The sequence below is a fragment of the Grammomys surdaster genome, unplaced genomic scaffold (genome assembly GCF_004785775.1).
Source record: "Grammomys surdaster isolate TR1022 unplaced genomic scaffold, NIH_TR_1.0 167, whole genome shotgun sequence".
In the NCBI taxonomy this organism is placed as follows: domain Eukaryota; kingdom Metazoa; phylum Chordata; class Mammalia; order Rodentia; family Muridae; genus Grammomys; species Grammomys surdaster.
In genome coordinates, this window is record NW_021604615.1 from 6,144,817 (window position 1) to 6,159,942 (window position 15,126).

The 15,126-nt window shown below is 51.2% G+C and overlaps 1 protein-coding gene across 1 annotated transcript in view; it reads left to right on the forward strand.

Annotated features, from left to right (window-relative positions):
* Col4a2 (collagen type IV alpha 2 chain) overlaps window positions 1-11,387 on the forward strand; it is a 135,981-nt gene extending 124,594 nt beyond the window's left edge. The window contains 12 exon segments of the mRNA XM_028766336.1: window positions 273-380; window positions 678-785; window positions 1,814-1,885; window positions 2,848-2,973; window positions 3,416-3,532; window positions 4,648-4,809; window positions 4,897-4,995; window positions 5,241-5,387; window positions 5,524-5,640; window positions 6,614-6,805; window positions 8,152-8,438; window positions 10,129-11,387. Coding sequence (XP_028622169.1) covers window positions 273-380; window positions 678-785; window positions 1,814-1,885; window positions 2,848-2,973; window positions 3,416-3,532; window positions 4,648-4,809; window positions 4,897-4,995; window positions 5,241-5,387; window positions 5,524-5,640; window positions 6,614-6,805; window positions 8,152-8,438; window positions 10,129-10,386 — 1,793 coding nt within the window. The 3' untranslated portion in view covers window positions 10,387-11,387.
* The last annotated feature ends 3,739 nt before the right edge of the window (window positions 11,388-15,126 follow it).

Consider the following 15,126-nt stretch of genomic DNA (forward strand, 5'->3'; position numbering starts at 1 on the left):
AGAGAGAGAGAGAGAGAGAGAGAGAGAGAGAGAGAGAGAGAGAGAGACAGGTATCCAAGCTGGGGTCTTCAAAGCCAATGTATATGAATGCATCTGAATCGTTTACTTAATTGGAGGACAAACTCAGGAAATCTCTGCCTGTCACCCTCCTGGAGTGACTGTAGCCAGAAGCAGCCTCCATATCTGGGAGGCAGCAGATACAGTACACATGTCAACATATATCACTCATGCAAAACACACTCATGCCACACAACAAATCTCTGCTTCCCAAGGTATCAAGGGATTCTTCGGAGAGAAAGGAGCCGAGGGTGACGTTGGATTTCCTGGGATAACAGGCATGGCTGGAGCGCAGGGCACTCCTGGACCTAAAGGACACACAGGTAAGATTGTAGCCACAGCCTGCCCAGGGGTATGGCCTCCTGAGACCAGGAGCCTGTGGCCTGTCACCTTTGCCATTTCCTCCTCCTCTGTGGCAATCGCTCACCTCCAGGAGACTGGCCTGTGCATGATTCCCATTCGCCTGGCTCTACGTGGAGAGCAGCAATGCACAGCAATACCACATGGGTGGTGATAACCCCTAGAAATTCAGAATGTACATGGCCAGTTACGACCTTACAAAAGACGCCTCAGAGGCCAGCGCTGCCTGCAAGAACTCTTACCTGAACATTTCTCCACAGGCTTTCCAGGGCTCACAGGGCTGCAAGGGCCACAAGGAGAACCTGGACAGATTGGGATACCTGGTGAAAAGGGTGATTTCGGCTGGCCGGGCATACCAGGTCGACCAGGTAAGGGATGCTCTTTCCAGGAAGAGAGACAAGTGACAGCCCAACCCCCAATACTCAAGGTCAAGTTGCCAGATTACAAGAATAGCTTCTCTGTAGGCTACTATCTCAGAGCCCCAGGAGTATACAGGGGCAGGTGTGTCAGGGGCTAACTATGGCCCCAGTATACTCTAAAGGATGGCTTGTATCTGTGGAATCCACGGGCCAAAGGCCAGACGCTCTCCTCAGCAGAGAGGGGATATGCTTGTAGGAAAGTGACCTGAAGCTTCCAGAGAGGACTGGGTCTTTCTTTAGTCACTCCACATAGATATTAGCTGATCAGGACATACACAGTGTCCTCATGTTCTATTGCTGGCTGCCATGTGCCAAGTCCCAAGACCTTGAAACAAAACCCTGGGCTCCCAAGACTACACCCAACCCTGGAAGTCACCTGTGTTCTGTATCCTCTAGAAAGGGACAGGATGGAAGTAACACCAGGCTCTCCGCTCCAAGCAAAGCTTTATTTTTTTAAATTACATTTACTGTGTATCACATACACATAAAAATGACTGGGTGCGGGGTAGTACTGTGTATCACATACACATAAAAAAACTAACTGGGTGTGGGGTAGCTGTGGTCCATGTAAGGAAGGTCAAAGGTCAGCTTGCAGGGGTAAGGAAGGAAGGTCAAAGGTCAGCTTGCAGGGGTGAGTGCTCTCCTTCACCATGTAGAGACATGGAAACAAACACCCTCACCCACTGAGCCAACTCACTGGCCCAAGCACAGCTTTTATAAATCAGTAATACGCCATGACAGGCATCCCAGAGACAATGCCTCGTTGTCCCCTGCCAGCTCTAAGAGTCCTAAGATGTCTGAATAGTGTTTATGCATAGGACTGTGGGTCACACGAGTGACAGTTTGCATGTCAGGTAAAGGACAGCACTGCTCACGAGTGTAAAAGCATGTTAGAATTGTCCTGGGACCACTCCCAGACACCGCCCTGTGCTGTCTGTCCTACATGACATGACTAACGCTCAGCCAATCTCCTACAGGTTTTCCCGGAATCCGAGGGATCGGCGGATTACATGGGCTGCCAGGCACCAAAGGCTTCCCTGGATCCCCAGGTACTCGGCAGTGCCCCGGCTTCACCTCAGTATTGAAGAGGAGGGTCCCGGCCTGGGATGACCAGACCGTCCATTACCTTCTTTACAACTTATAAAAATCATGCATGGAGAAGTTTTTAAAAATATATTTAAACAGGAAAGAGGAGGGGGAACACCATCCCATAACTGCTATTTGGCCATACTTTCTAGATTCTTTACTTTCCTAAACATCCATCCACCTGCAAGGAAATTCCCACTCTCATGTTCCCGTGAACGTCTGGCTTCCAGTTTCCATGGGCAAATGACAGCAATCCTGGTGGGGCTGTGGCAGTCGCCATGATGAGGCTACCACAGTCACGTGGGGCTGTGGCAATTATTGGTGTTATTGTGTTCTGTATCCTCTAGAAATGGACAGGATAGAAGTAACACCAGGCTCTCTGCTCCAAGCAAAGCTTTATTTTTTTTTAAATTATATTTACTGTGTATCACATACACATAGAACTGACTGGGTGTGGGGTAGCCATGGTCCATGTAAGGAAGGTCAAAGGTTAGCTTGCAGGGGTAAGGAAGGAAGGTCAAAGAACTATATTGTTGTTCACTTTGCCTTGAGCGCCTGACTTGTGAACAGGGAATATTTTAAATAATGTCAAATTTCCAAAACCCAATAAAGACAGAGCATGAACTGCCGCCAGAACCAGGAGACCCGGGATGGGGTATACTACCATGGCTACTGCCGTGATCTCACACCCTCTGCAGGTCCGAGGTTTCCTGTCCATAGAGAGAGGGTCCTACTGTGTTCTCTGTGGCATCTCTTTTGAGTCTCAGATCCCATGATGCTAGGAGACCAGAGCTAGGAGACATGGTGGCAACTGCCTCCGTTTCTCTACTTCACACTGTGAGGATTGTCATGCCACACGGGGCGGGCCACCTCCCCTACATGGAGAGAGCTGGCACCAACCTCTGATGTGATAATTTTATTGCAGGTGTTGATGCCCATGGAGACCCAGGGTTCCCAGGCCCCACTGGAGACAGGGGTGATCGAGGAGAGGCCAACACGCTTCCAGGCCCTGTGGGAGCTCCAGGGCAGAAAGGGGAGCGGGGAACCCCAGGTAAGCAGCCATGAGCTGAACCCACAGCGTGTGAATGGAGGTACATAGCGGAGGTCCTCCGAGGAGAATCCATGGGCATGAGCTCTTGGCTTGTCTCTATTATACTCTGTGTCCAGCCGGTTTTACACCAGTCTTGGCTCGTTTTCCAACCCCACTCAGTTACTGAAAGACACCTACTCTCCCTTTCTCCTTACCTTTGGTATTGGAGTCCCTGAACGGGGGGTTAGCTGTAATCATGGACTGCAGCATTCCCACACCCCACCATGGAGCTAATGGGATGGGGGTTCAGTCTCCCGAGCACAGTTGTGTGCCTCTTCCTCTCCTGAAATGTTCCTTGTCCTGTCTCACCCTCTATGACACTGTCCCCCTGGAGAGAACACGGGGAAATGGAGTCCTTGAAAGGGAGCAGATGGACGAAATTAACTTCCGTTTCCCTCCTAAGGGGAACGTGGCCCAGCTGGAATCCCAGGACTTCAGGGTTTCCCTGGTATCTCTCCACCATCCAACATCTCTGGGTCACCTGGTGATGTAGGGACACCAGGAATATTTGGCTTGCAAGGTAAGCAGGGGCTCTGGTGGGTGATAGACCTCAGGGAGCAGTTTAATTTCACATACCACAGACAGGCAAAGGAACGGTGTCATCACCACCCAGTCACGAACACCACATGGTTGCCATGATGTCACAAGACATGATAACCCGTGTATCCACCTGGATGGCCTCAGAAATGCCCAAAGTCTGTTCCTTTCTTACCATTTGGTGTTTATATTTTTAATCACTAACCACATCCACCATGACCGAGCTTAGTATTAAAAAGAGACAGAGCAGGGCTAGAGAGATGGCTCAGTGGTTAAGAGCGCTTGACTGCTCTTCCAAAGGTCGTGAGTTCAATTCCCAGCAACCGCATGGTGGCTCACAACCATTTATAATGGGATCTGATGCACTCTCCTGGTGTGTCTGAAGACAGCAACAGTGTATCACATACAAACAATAGAAGAGGAAAGAGACAGAGAAAGACTGAAACAGACAGACAGACAGACAGACAGAAAGACAGAGAGAGTGTGAAAAATATGCAGGAGAGGAGATAGTGTAAAGATGAAGCCACCAACTAACAATTATTTAAACATTCCTATAGACTCGGGTTCCTTCAGACTCAGGTTCCTATAGACTCAAGTTCCTACAGACTCGGGTTCCTATAGACTCAGGTTCCTATAGACATTATTTAAAACATTCAAGAGACATAGGCAGCCCAGTGATAAAGGATAAAAGACAAGCAAAAGGCAGTTTGCACACATTACAGCACAATAGTCAGCCTTTAAAAGGATAGAGTTGCCAGGCAGTGGTGGTGCACGCCCTTAATCCCAGCACTTGGGAGGCAGAGGCAGGCGGATTTCTGAGTTCGAGGCCAACCTGGTCTACAGAGGATCTTTTAAAAGGATAGAGTTTCTGACACGCCCACTACCCACTATGACAGGGTTGAGGCCAGAATGTTCCACGAAGTTTCCCAGTCACAAAGGTTGAATGTCATGTGGTTCTGCATATAGAAGGTCCCTGGCACATTAAACCTCCAGGAGAGGATATGTTCCCGGCCCAGGAGGGTGTGAAGGGTGGAGGTTTAATAGGGGCAGGGTCCACCGAGGATGGTAACCCTCAGGCACTGTACCTTATGCCCTCAGGCTACCAAGGCCCTGCAGGACCACCCGGGCCAAATGCGCTTCCTGGAATCAAAGGAGATGAGGGGAGCTCCGGAGCTGCAGGACTCCCTGGAGAGAAAGGATGGGTTGGGGACCCAGGGCCCCAGGGCCAGCCTGGTGTGCTCGGTCTTCCAGGGGAGAAAGGTACAGTGAGGGGCTGCCGGTGAAGTGGGGAAGGGGCTGCAGAATCTTTACCATGCACTGGGCTTAACTGTCCTGTCTTCATTGCAGGGCCCAAGGGTGAGCAAGGATTCATGGGCAACACCGGGCCCTCTGGGGCCGTGGGTGACAGAGGCCCCAAAGGACCCAAAGGCGACCAAGGATTCCCAGGTGAGTGGTGCCTGTGACAGCATGTGCCCCATTCTCTAAAGAGTGAAGAGGGAAGCCGCGGGCCACGGATGATACTCATAGAGCCTCAGTAGAAATGGAGTTGAGAGGTCTATGGGGGAGGGGACCTTCAGGTGGGTCTCTGTGGGCCTTCTGGGCAGCTTCAGTGAGAAGATACAGGTGAGGTTGAGGTAGAAAAGTGAGGTAGCTCTCTGTTCCCGAACTCACGGCTTCTCTTTGCCTTGCAGGTGCTCCTGGCTCCATGGGATCCCCAGGCATTCCGGGCATACCCCAGAAGATTGCTGTCCAGCCTGGAACCATAGGTCCCCAGGGCAGGAGAGGCCTTCCTGGCGCACTGGGAGAGATAGGGCCTCAGGGCCCTCCTGGAGATCCAGGTAGGACTCTGGCTTTGAGCCCTGTGACCCCTTGGGGAAAGGCCTCCCGTTCCTTATTCTCTATACCTGTCTGTCCTCTTCAACAGGACACCACATCGCTAAGAAAAGTAACACCCGCTTATCTGATGTCTTACAGGTTTCCGTGGGGCTCCAGGCAAGGCTGGGCCCCAGGGCAGAGGTGGCGTATCTGCTGTTCCAGGGTTCAGGGGAGACCAAGGACCCATGGGACACCAAGGTCCAGTTGGCCAGGAAGGTATGTGACAGATGGCTAATGGGACAGAAGTTCTGCTGAGGGTGGGGACACCCTGCATAGTCTGCAGGGGAGGAAGAGACCTGGCAGAGCTGGGACACAAAAGGTCCCAAGCTCAGATGCAGGTTCACCCCAGGCATGCCCTGGGTGCTGTAAAGACCTGCACTATTTCTTAGACTCATTTGTACATGTGCAAGAGGAAATGGGCCAGGAGCCACAGCAATTTGCACACACACCCAAAAAAGATTTGTTTTAATCAACCCAAGCTTGTCCTGAGCGGCAGTAGCAGACATACTAAGACAAGACACCAGAGGCGTCACCAATATGTGTCAAAGGACAGTGAGCTCCTCTGTGGTGGCAGCTGTGGGCAGCCGTGGGCAGCTGTGGGCAGCCACAGAGACACATATCCTCCAGCAAAGACAAATCAGAGTTAGTCCTGGGCGGGGGACTGTCAAGGGGAAGCGATGGTAGGCAATGGGGCCGGGTGGCTGTTGATGGCCAGGCTAGATGCTCTCATGGCCTCTTGCGTAGAACCGGGCCCTTAGCGACAGTTAGAGCTGGCAGGTTTCACTCTTACAATGGAGTATGCTAACCCTGAACAATCTTGCTAGCTCTGAGCTGCTGCTCTGAGAATAGCTATCCTGGGGGAAGAAGCCTAGTTGCAGGGGAGGTAGCATGGGCACTGACCATTCCCTAACACCTCTTACCCCAAGGGGCCCCAGTTCTGCTATGCTCCTGACTCTCCCTGCAGAGAACTCCTGTGGCTACTGTGCTTCCCAGTCCTTCCTGTACATGTTTGCTACCACCATTTTTGGTCTGTGTCTTCCTGAGCTGGTTTATGTCTAGCTGATTTTGGTCTAGAGAGCCTGAGGCCCGAAGAGAGGGTATCCTAAGTGAACTGTGATGTTGTCCTCCGCCCTGGTACCCTGGAGGGTTCATGGTGGCTGAACAGTGCCCATTTTTGTTTGGTCCCTAGGGGAGCCAGGCCGTCCAGGGAGCCCAGGCCTGCCAGGGATGCCAGGCCGCAGTGTGAGCATCGGCTACCTCCTGGTGAAGCACAGCCAGACGGACCAGGAACCCATGTGCCCCGTGGGCATGAACAAGCTGTGGAGTGGGTACAGCCTGCTGTATTTTGAGGGCCAGGAGAAAGCGCACAACCAGGACCTAGGTAGGCACTGCGGTCAAGCCCCAACTCCGTTCCCAGGCTTGATGGTGATGACTCTGAGATTGTGAACCCCACTCAGCGACATGGCCCATCACCTCCTCCAGGCTTAGGAAAGGCTGAGATGGCCAGGGAGACAGAAGTCTTACTACACCCTCAGCCTCAGGACCCCTGCATAGGACCTTTTAACTCAAGATAGCATCCATCTCTCATGAGTTAGTCTAGCCAACCAGTGACCTCCCATTGGAGGCTCCAGTCACTTCACAATTCTCTTGCTTTTTGACCCAAACCTAGGGTCATGGACTTAAATCAATTCTTCACACGGATGCAAAAACAACAACAACAACAACAAAACCAGTTGTGTGTGTGCATTTGTGTGCCTTTAAAGGGTGTGAACATGTCAGAGAGTTTAAAAAACACACAAGGAGAAAGTGGGTAGGTGTCTCTGCCTACCATCCCTCAGAGGGCCAAAGTGTACATGGAAGCCTGGAATATTCTATATGTCAATGTTGGTGACACCAGGGCCATCAGCTCCTGGAAGTATACCAACAGGATGCTACTACCACTGCGGGCATTCCTGTCTGTGGCCCCTTTCCCACAGTAAGTTTTACAATGCAATGGAGAAAGGGCAAACAAGAATAGGACCCAAAACAACTGTAGGAACAGGAGGATGAGGGCGGGCCCCAGACCCTGCTGGTTCAATGAGGTTAGATGATGTGTTTATAAAAAGATAAAGGGATATAGAATATGTTCTATGGGGGTGTCATGAGGTATGGGGGAAGGGGATGTCTCAGCGGGCCATGCTGAGGCATCTCTTCCCCCTGAGGGAGCAGCCACACGACGGTATAGCATAGAATAGAGTTTATTCAGGGCATGGGGAGGGAAGTTAAGAGGGTAGTAGAGGCAGAGAAAGGCAGAGAGAGAGAGAGAGAGAGAGAGAGAGAGAGAGAGAGAGAAGGAGGGGAGGAGAAAAAAGGGGAGGGGAGGGGAGGAAAGGGAAGGGAAGAAGAGAAGTAGAGGCCAGCCATAAGCATTTGGAGAGAGGGGGAAGGGAAGGAGGAAGGCGCGAGGGGACAGAGGGGGAGCAAGAAGGCAAGAGATCAAGAGAGAGCAAGAGAAGGAGGAGGGGGCAAGCAGCCACTTTTATAGGGGGCCAGGCCTACCTGGCTATTGCCAGTTAACTGTGGGGTGGAGTTTAGACAGAATACTAACAGTAGACTCTGTCTGGAAGCTTTGCAGCGTGAGAAGTCACACCTGCCCCCAGCCAGGCCCAGTCAGAGCCCAGTTCTGTGCCCCACGGCCACACAGCTGAGGTAATGGCAGGACTACATTCCCATGTGCTCCTCACGCAGGGTTGGCAGGCTCCTGCCTGGCTCGCTTCAGCACAATGCCTTTCCTGTACTGCAATCCGGGGGATGTCTGCTACTATGCCAGCCGCAATGACAAGTCCTACTGGCTCTCCACCACGGCTCCTTTGCCCATGATGCCCGTGGCCGAGGAGGAGATCAAGCCCTACATCAGCCGCTGCTCCGTGTGCGAGGCACCAGCCGTGGCCATTGCCGTCCACAGCCAAGATGTCTCTATACCCCACTGCCCGGCTGGGTGGCGGAGCTTGTGGATAGGATATTCGTTCCTCATGGTACGTATCACTTCTCCATTCTCTGAGCATGGGACTAGGTGGAACTCTCCTCATCTGCCTCCTAGCTGGGGGCACAGAAAGGACATGGATTAAATAAACCAGGGCTGCAGATTTGAGCTCCATGAGTCAGGTTTGGATCCCCACCAACCATGTAAACACCAGCGAGATAGAACAGACAAACATTCCCTTGCCAGCCAGACTATCCAAAAAGCACCAAATTGAAGGTGCTACCCCCTTTCGCAAAAGATAAGGTGGAAACCAATTGAAAAGTGCCCAGTTTCAACCCACGACCTCCAGATAAACACATACACTCACTAATCATAGGTGGCAATTGCTCAAGTCGTGTGTCATACAAACACACCTGGAGCAGGAGCAGAGGGCTGTAAACCAGCTTGATCTAAACTAACCGAGTCATGTGCTCTCTGCAAGGAGCTTGTTTCACCCAGCCTGAGGATCGATTTGCCACTCCACATTTACATACAAGATGCAATGTTTCTGTCTTAGCACCTAAGTCTATGCTTTGTGGTTTGCTGCAGTTTAAGTGAATGGAAGAATTCTATCCAAAGTGCTGAAATTCTTGTACAGACTCTTTCTGAACACTCCTACACAGCACACACTGACTAGCTGGTCTCAGATGCATCCAGCCATGGGATCCCTGGAGTCTGGACTGTATTATACTCAGAGTCCTAGCTCCCGTGGAACTCACTCCGGATGATAATTTTCTTTGTTATGTTTTACTTTTTTTTTTTTTGAAAGAGTCTCACTCTGTAGCCCAACTTATCCTTGAATTCTTGGCAATCCTCCTGCCTCAGCTTACAAATATAAGGTAGTGAAGCATGCCTTTAGTCCCAGCACTCTGGGGACAGAGGTGGGCAGATCTCTGAGTTTGAGGTCAGCCTGGTCTACAAGAGTGAATTCCAGGACAGCCAGGGCTAGAGAAAGAAACATTGTCTCCAAATAAAAACAAAACAAAGAAAAAACAACAACAACAAACCCCATGAACTGTTTTATTTTTTTCATTTACTGGACATCTTGAATGGATAGTTGGTAGTCTTTTACATTTTGTTTAACCAAAATACAGTCAGCCATATCTACAGACTGTACCTACTTTTTGGTCGTGGCTTTCATTGAACAACCAGTCATGGGTGCTATGGTTCATACCATGCCTGCACCTACGACACCCTCCTCCAGCATCAGGACCAGTCCCCTCAGTCACCCTGAAGGCAGAGCACACTCCCCAGGGTCCATGTGATAGATACTCCTGTTATTGACTTACCAAACAAACAGGGACAGAGGATGTGGCTTGGTCCAGCATGCACGACGTCCTGGACTTTATCTGCAGCACCAGATAAGCTGGGCACGGGGCCCACATCTGTAAGCCTCGGGAAGTGGAGGCAGAAGGCAGGAGGGGCAAGAGTTCAAGGTCACTCTAAGCTAAGTAGAGAATTTGAGGCCAGCCTGGGCAACAGGAAAGACTGTAAAAACTAGGAGTGTTGTCACATGCATTTGATCTGAGCTGCTCAGGGACCCTAAGTGAGGAACAATCATTTGAGTTCAGGACTGCAACACCACCTAGGGCAACCTAGTGAGTCCCTGCCTTAAAAGTATGTACCTAACACAGTCTGTAGAGGTGCCTGGGTGTTTCAGGCACATGGCCCCTAACACATCCCATCTCCCGTTCTCTCTGCAGCACACTGCAGCTGGGGACGAAGGCGGTGGCCAGTCACTGGTGTCACCAGGCAGCTGTCTGGAGGACTTCCGGGCAACGCCGTTTATCGAGTGTAACGGGGGGCGTGGTACCTGCCACTACTTCGCTAACAAGTACAGCTTCTGGCTGACCACCATCCCTGAGCAGAACTTCCAGAGCACACCATCCGCCGACACGCTCAAGGCCGGCCTCATCCGCACACACATCAGCCGCTGCCAAGTGTGCATGAAGAATCTGTGAGCCGTCTGCCCTGCCCTCCAGCAGCCGCGTGGGAAGGCCACTTTGGTGCTTATCTTTTTGTATTTGTTTCAATCCTTTTGTATTTGTTTCAATTGTGTTTGAGACACTGTCTCACTTTTCATCCCTGTCTAGCCTGGAACTATGTAACCCAGGCTGGCCTCCAACTTGTGGCAAACCTCCTGCCTCAGCTTCCCAGATGCTGGGATGACGGGCCTGCGCCACCACACCCAGCTTGGTGCTTACTCTTAACTTATTACCTCAGATGCTGATCCCAAAGTCAATCTTAGTATTTTCTTTAAAAAGCAAAACTACCAAAGCAATTCTGCACCAGCACTCATTCCAACCGTCTGTCAGCAAGTGGGCACTAGTTCCTCTGGGCTCTTCTGGCCGTGCATGGGTCACAGCCCTGCTAACACCCACCTCCTAGAACCAACGCCTCGGAGCAGCCCGTGGACCCCTCACCATGTAGGACATAAACATCATGCCACCAGGTGTACCCAACAATAGCTGTCTATGTATCCTTGTGCTTCCACTGGCAGCAGACCGCTTGTCTTCCTTGAGCCTTCCTAGAATGAGGCAGAGTCTAGGGGACAGCAAAGGAGTCTGTGGCCAATGATGGCTGGGCTCACTGACACCTGTTTCCACCCAAGGATGCGTACAGTATGCTCTGTCTAGTCCTGTTTTCTTGGCAGAAGGGATGGTAGCACTTTTTTCTACCAAATCCATAGCTGCTACCTCCCAAGTCCCCACATGTTGGCCCCTGCCTGTTAAGACCTTGACAGTGGCTGGCACATGGGTCTGGCTCTAGCCAAATCCACAGGGAAGGGGACATTTCTCTAGCCCTCACCAGCATCTGCTGGAAGGTACACTTATCAAGCCATTCCCAATGGTGTCTTACAACCTGTGTCACCCTAAACACCTCCCTCCACAACCTCGTTCCCTGCAGCAAGCTGTTCTATGACTTTCCTGTGTAACACCACAAATAAAAGATATTCTAAGTATTTGGCTGACTATCTTATCTGCTCTCTGCATCATTGTGTGTGTGTGTGTGTATGTGTGTGTATGTAGTGGTGTGTGTGATATGTGTGTGTGGTGTGTTTGTGTGTGATATGTGTGTGATATGTGTGTGTATGTGGTGTGTGTGTGATATGTGTGTGTGTGTGTGTTTGTGGTATGTGGTGTGTGTGTGTGTGTGTGTGTAGTATATGGGGTATATTTTGTGTGTGTGTGTGTGTGTGTGTGTGTGGTGTGCATGCATCATTCCCTAGGTGTCGCCTACTACTCTTTTTTTACACAGGATCTCTCACAGGACTGAAATTTTGTCAAGCAGGCTGGCCAGCAAGCCCCAGAGATCCACCTATCATGGCACATGTGTGGCTCAGCAGGAACAAGCTGCTCTTTTCTGTGTTCTGGCAGATTCGGTCCCTGTCTTATCCTCAAGATGTTTTTTGGTTATCACCCCCATGTCAGAGTGAGGAAGTTGGGCAACTCTAAGTGCATTTCCAAGGTACCTTTGTTAGTCCCAAGATGGCTTGCATCTTCACTTTCAGCATTCGAAAGCCACTTTCCCAGGACATAGCTCAACCTCTGATAGCCCTGGAACCTACCTAGGATGTGGCCTTGTTGGAGGAGGTGTGACACTAGGCCAGGCTTTGGGGTTTCCAAAGACTCATGGAATTCTTGGTGCTTTCTCTCTGCAGTTGTGGATCAAGACGTAAACTCTCAGCTGTTTCCCTCCCTCCGGCCTCACGGACTCTGATCCTCTGAAACTATAAAAGCCAAACTAAATGCTTTCTTCTATTAGTTACCTTGGCGATGGTGTTTTATCACAGTGATAGAAAAGTAACTAACACAGTGTCCTTCCGGGAGGATGGAATGCAGACTAGGGCCCCCACCGTGAAGCCACACAGGGACATGGAGAAAGCACTTGTCTTCCCTGGTTACAAACGCACCCTGCTCTGACACCTCCTGCAGATAACCTTCTGCCGAGTGCAGGAGTGACAAGAAATGCTGTCCTTTGCATAGCTAAAGTCCATGAACGAAAGATCGCTGGGGTTGGTGGAGGCAGCCTGTAGAGTAACACCGCGGAGGTATTAGCCAGCCCTAGCTGTGCAGTGGTTCCCACAGACCCATATGCTGCCAAGGGATAGACCCAGCCTCTCTCTTTGGCCGGCTGTGGTTGTCCTCTTACCTTGTGATGGTTTAGTCCCTATTTTACACTTGGAAGGCCTCTGGGCATCCCTTGAGCTTTCCTTCCCCACTGCCTCCAGGAGGCGCTCTATCATAGGTCAGCAAATTTAACTACCCACAGAAATTCAGACCTCTGTGACTCCTCACAGGGAGAGACTGAGTGAGCAGGGGAAATGAAACTGTCCAAGGCGGGGGGGGGGGGGGGGGGGGGGGGGGGGGGGTTGGGGGGGGGTACCTTAGGAGCTGGGGAACAATTTGGCATTCATGTGACAGGAACAGCTCCAGCCACTAGAGAGCAGCCTATGACCTGCAGAATGGAGTGCATCCCTTCCCCTCCCCCACCCCTCTCCCTGGCTGCACAACCTCCTCACTTCAGTTCTAAGAGGAGCAAGGTGCAGCAGAGTGCTTGGCTTGGGAACTACACCATGCTCATTCTTGGCTTGGGAACTACACCATGCTCATTCTAGCTAAGAGCCCACATTGGCCTCAGAGGCCCTTTACAATCTGTGAGCTTCCAGTCCTCACCCTGGAACAAACATGCTCCCAGCCAGGGCTGCCTCTGATGAACAAGGCACGGGGCTTCCACATGCAGTGAGCCACACAGACCTATCAATAGCCCAAAACTTCTAAGACAAGCACCATGGGGCTTTGCTGTGCTGGTGTGCCCGGTACTCTGGAGCTCACTGCAGGTCCAAAGGAACCAACATAGGAAGGGAGGGGGTGCAGGCTACAAGAACAGTGACAGCAGCCAAGGGCAGGAAGCACCGATAAGAAGTGCCATCCAGACCACCCCACCTCTGGCTGGAGCCAATGTACCTTCAAGAGGCACAAATGCCTGTAGAAGGGACCACACACCCAGCTAAGGTCTCTGGGTTCCTAGGTCTCCAGGGCCTGTCTTCTCAGAGACCTATAGTCATCCTTCCAGTTGGGGACCCCCAGGACTAATGAACTGAAGATACAGTCAGTGCTATTTTCTCTCCACTGTGGGAGAGAAACCGCCTCTCTCCCGACTCTAGAGGTTCCTTAAACGCACCTATGTAAGACTATACAGTGGGCAAATGGGAAAAAAGTCCTCATCTGAGGCTGCTTCCTGTCAGTCTGCAGCTCTTCCTATACTAGGGAGACAGGAGTGGGCATGACAGTTGTGCTTTTTAAGAAGCTGGTCCCAGGATCCGGGAAAACAGGGGCTACAGACAGGCAGCAGCCAGAATTTAACGTCGCTAACCTCAAACTTCCCTGCCACCATGGCCAAGTTTGATTCCTCAAAACCAGTGATAAATGTCTAGAGCTGTCCCTCTCTTTGAAGACACCCTGGAGCCAGAGTGACAATTCCAACAACAGGCGACTAAGGTCCCTGACTGCAGCTCCTGGCCCCTTGGGGCTACCACACTGGGACAAAAAAAGAGAAGGGTTTTTGGGGGCATGTTCCCAGACCATTTCCCCCATCCTATGGAAATCCACACTGCTCACAAAGGCAAGTCACCCACTGAGGACTCACAGAACCACTGGCCTCCTAGAGAAACTCAAGCCCTGTAGCCCCTTAAATAGGACCCAAGGGCCTGGTTCCCTATGGAGAGGCCAAAGCTAATAATGTACAAAGTTCCCAAGAAGCACTGCTCAGGACAGGGTGCCATGGTTCAGCTCAAGACAACATGTCACTTGATGGTATACAGACTGCATTTGATGAATTAGCTGTCCCTCACCCAGGCCACACAGGGCCAGTGATGGTCAAGAAATAGACAGGAGTGCAGAGAATGAGCCCACGGCTACTTTTACTTCTAGAGTGGCAAACAGAGGTAGCACACTGAAGTGGAAGTGGAGTTCTGTCTCTGAATATCAGCCCCTGGGCATGTGGCCATTCAAGAAGACAGCAGCTGAAAAACTCAGTGCGGACATGACTCAAGAGAGAGAATTCTATAAAGAAAGGATCCTGGGAATTCACCTGCCCACCCAGGACCTTAAACACAAACAGCAAAAGCCATGTCATGTGATCACAGTTTCACTCTGAAGTGTCAAAAGAATGACCCCAGGCTCTCTGAGTCACACACTTCCCAGATGTGTTACATCTCGAGGACAGGAAGTACAGCTTCTGCCTCTATTGAGGTGCTCCAGATAGTTCAGTGGGAAGCAGACTCACTTTCAGTTTTTAACAAGCTATTGTGAAACGAATGTGAGGGCTCTGGGATCCCTTCACCAGGAGGAAGCCTGGGTGGTGATGTTCTATCCCACGCTTGCTCGATGGGAAATGCAACATTGTGTCTCATCTGAAGGATGCAGGCTTTGCAGGGAAGGCCACTCAGGCCTGCAGCAACTGGGCCAACGAAGACATGGGCCTTCAACAGCGTTAGCAAAAACCCACCCATAATAGCCTGGCCTCTCTGCCTCATAGAACCCCAGTTTCTGCCTGCTTGCTCTCGATGAATTTCTAAGAACACTGGCATTATTGTTTCCCACATTTGACAGTCAGCTTCTTGCAGAGCCGCTACTTCGCCACCCACAGGAAAACCACAAAAGGGTTTTGACTTGGAATGGGGGGGGGGGGGGGAGGTC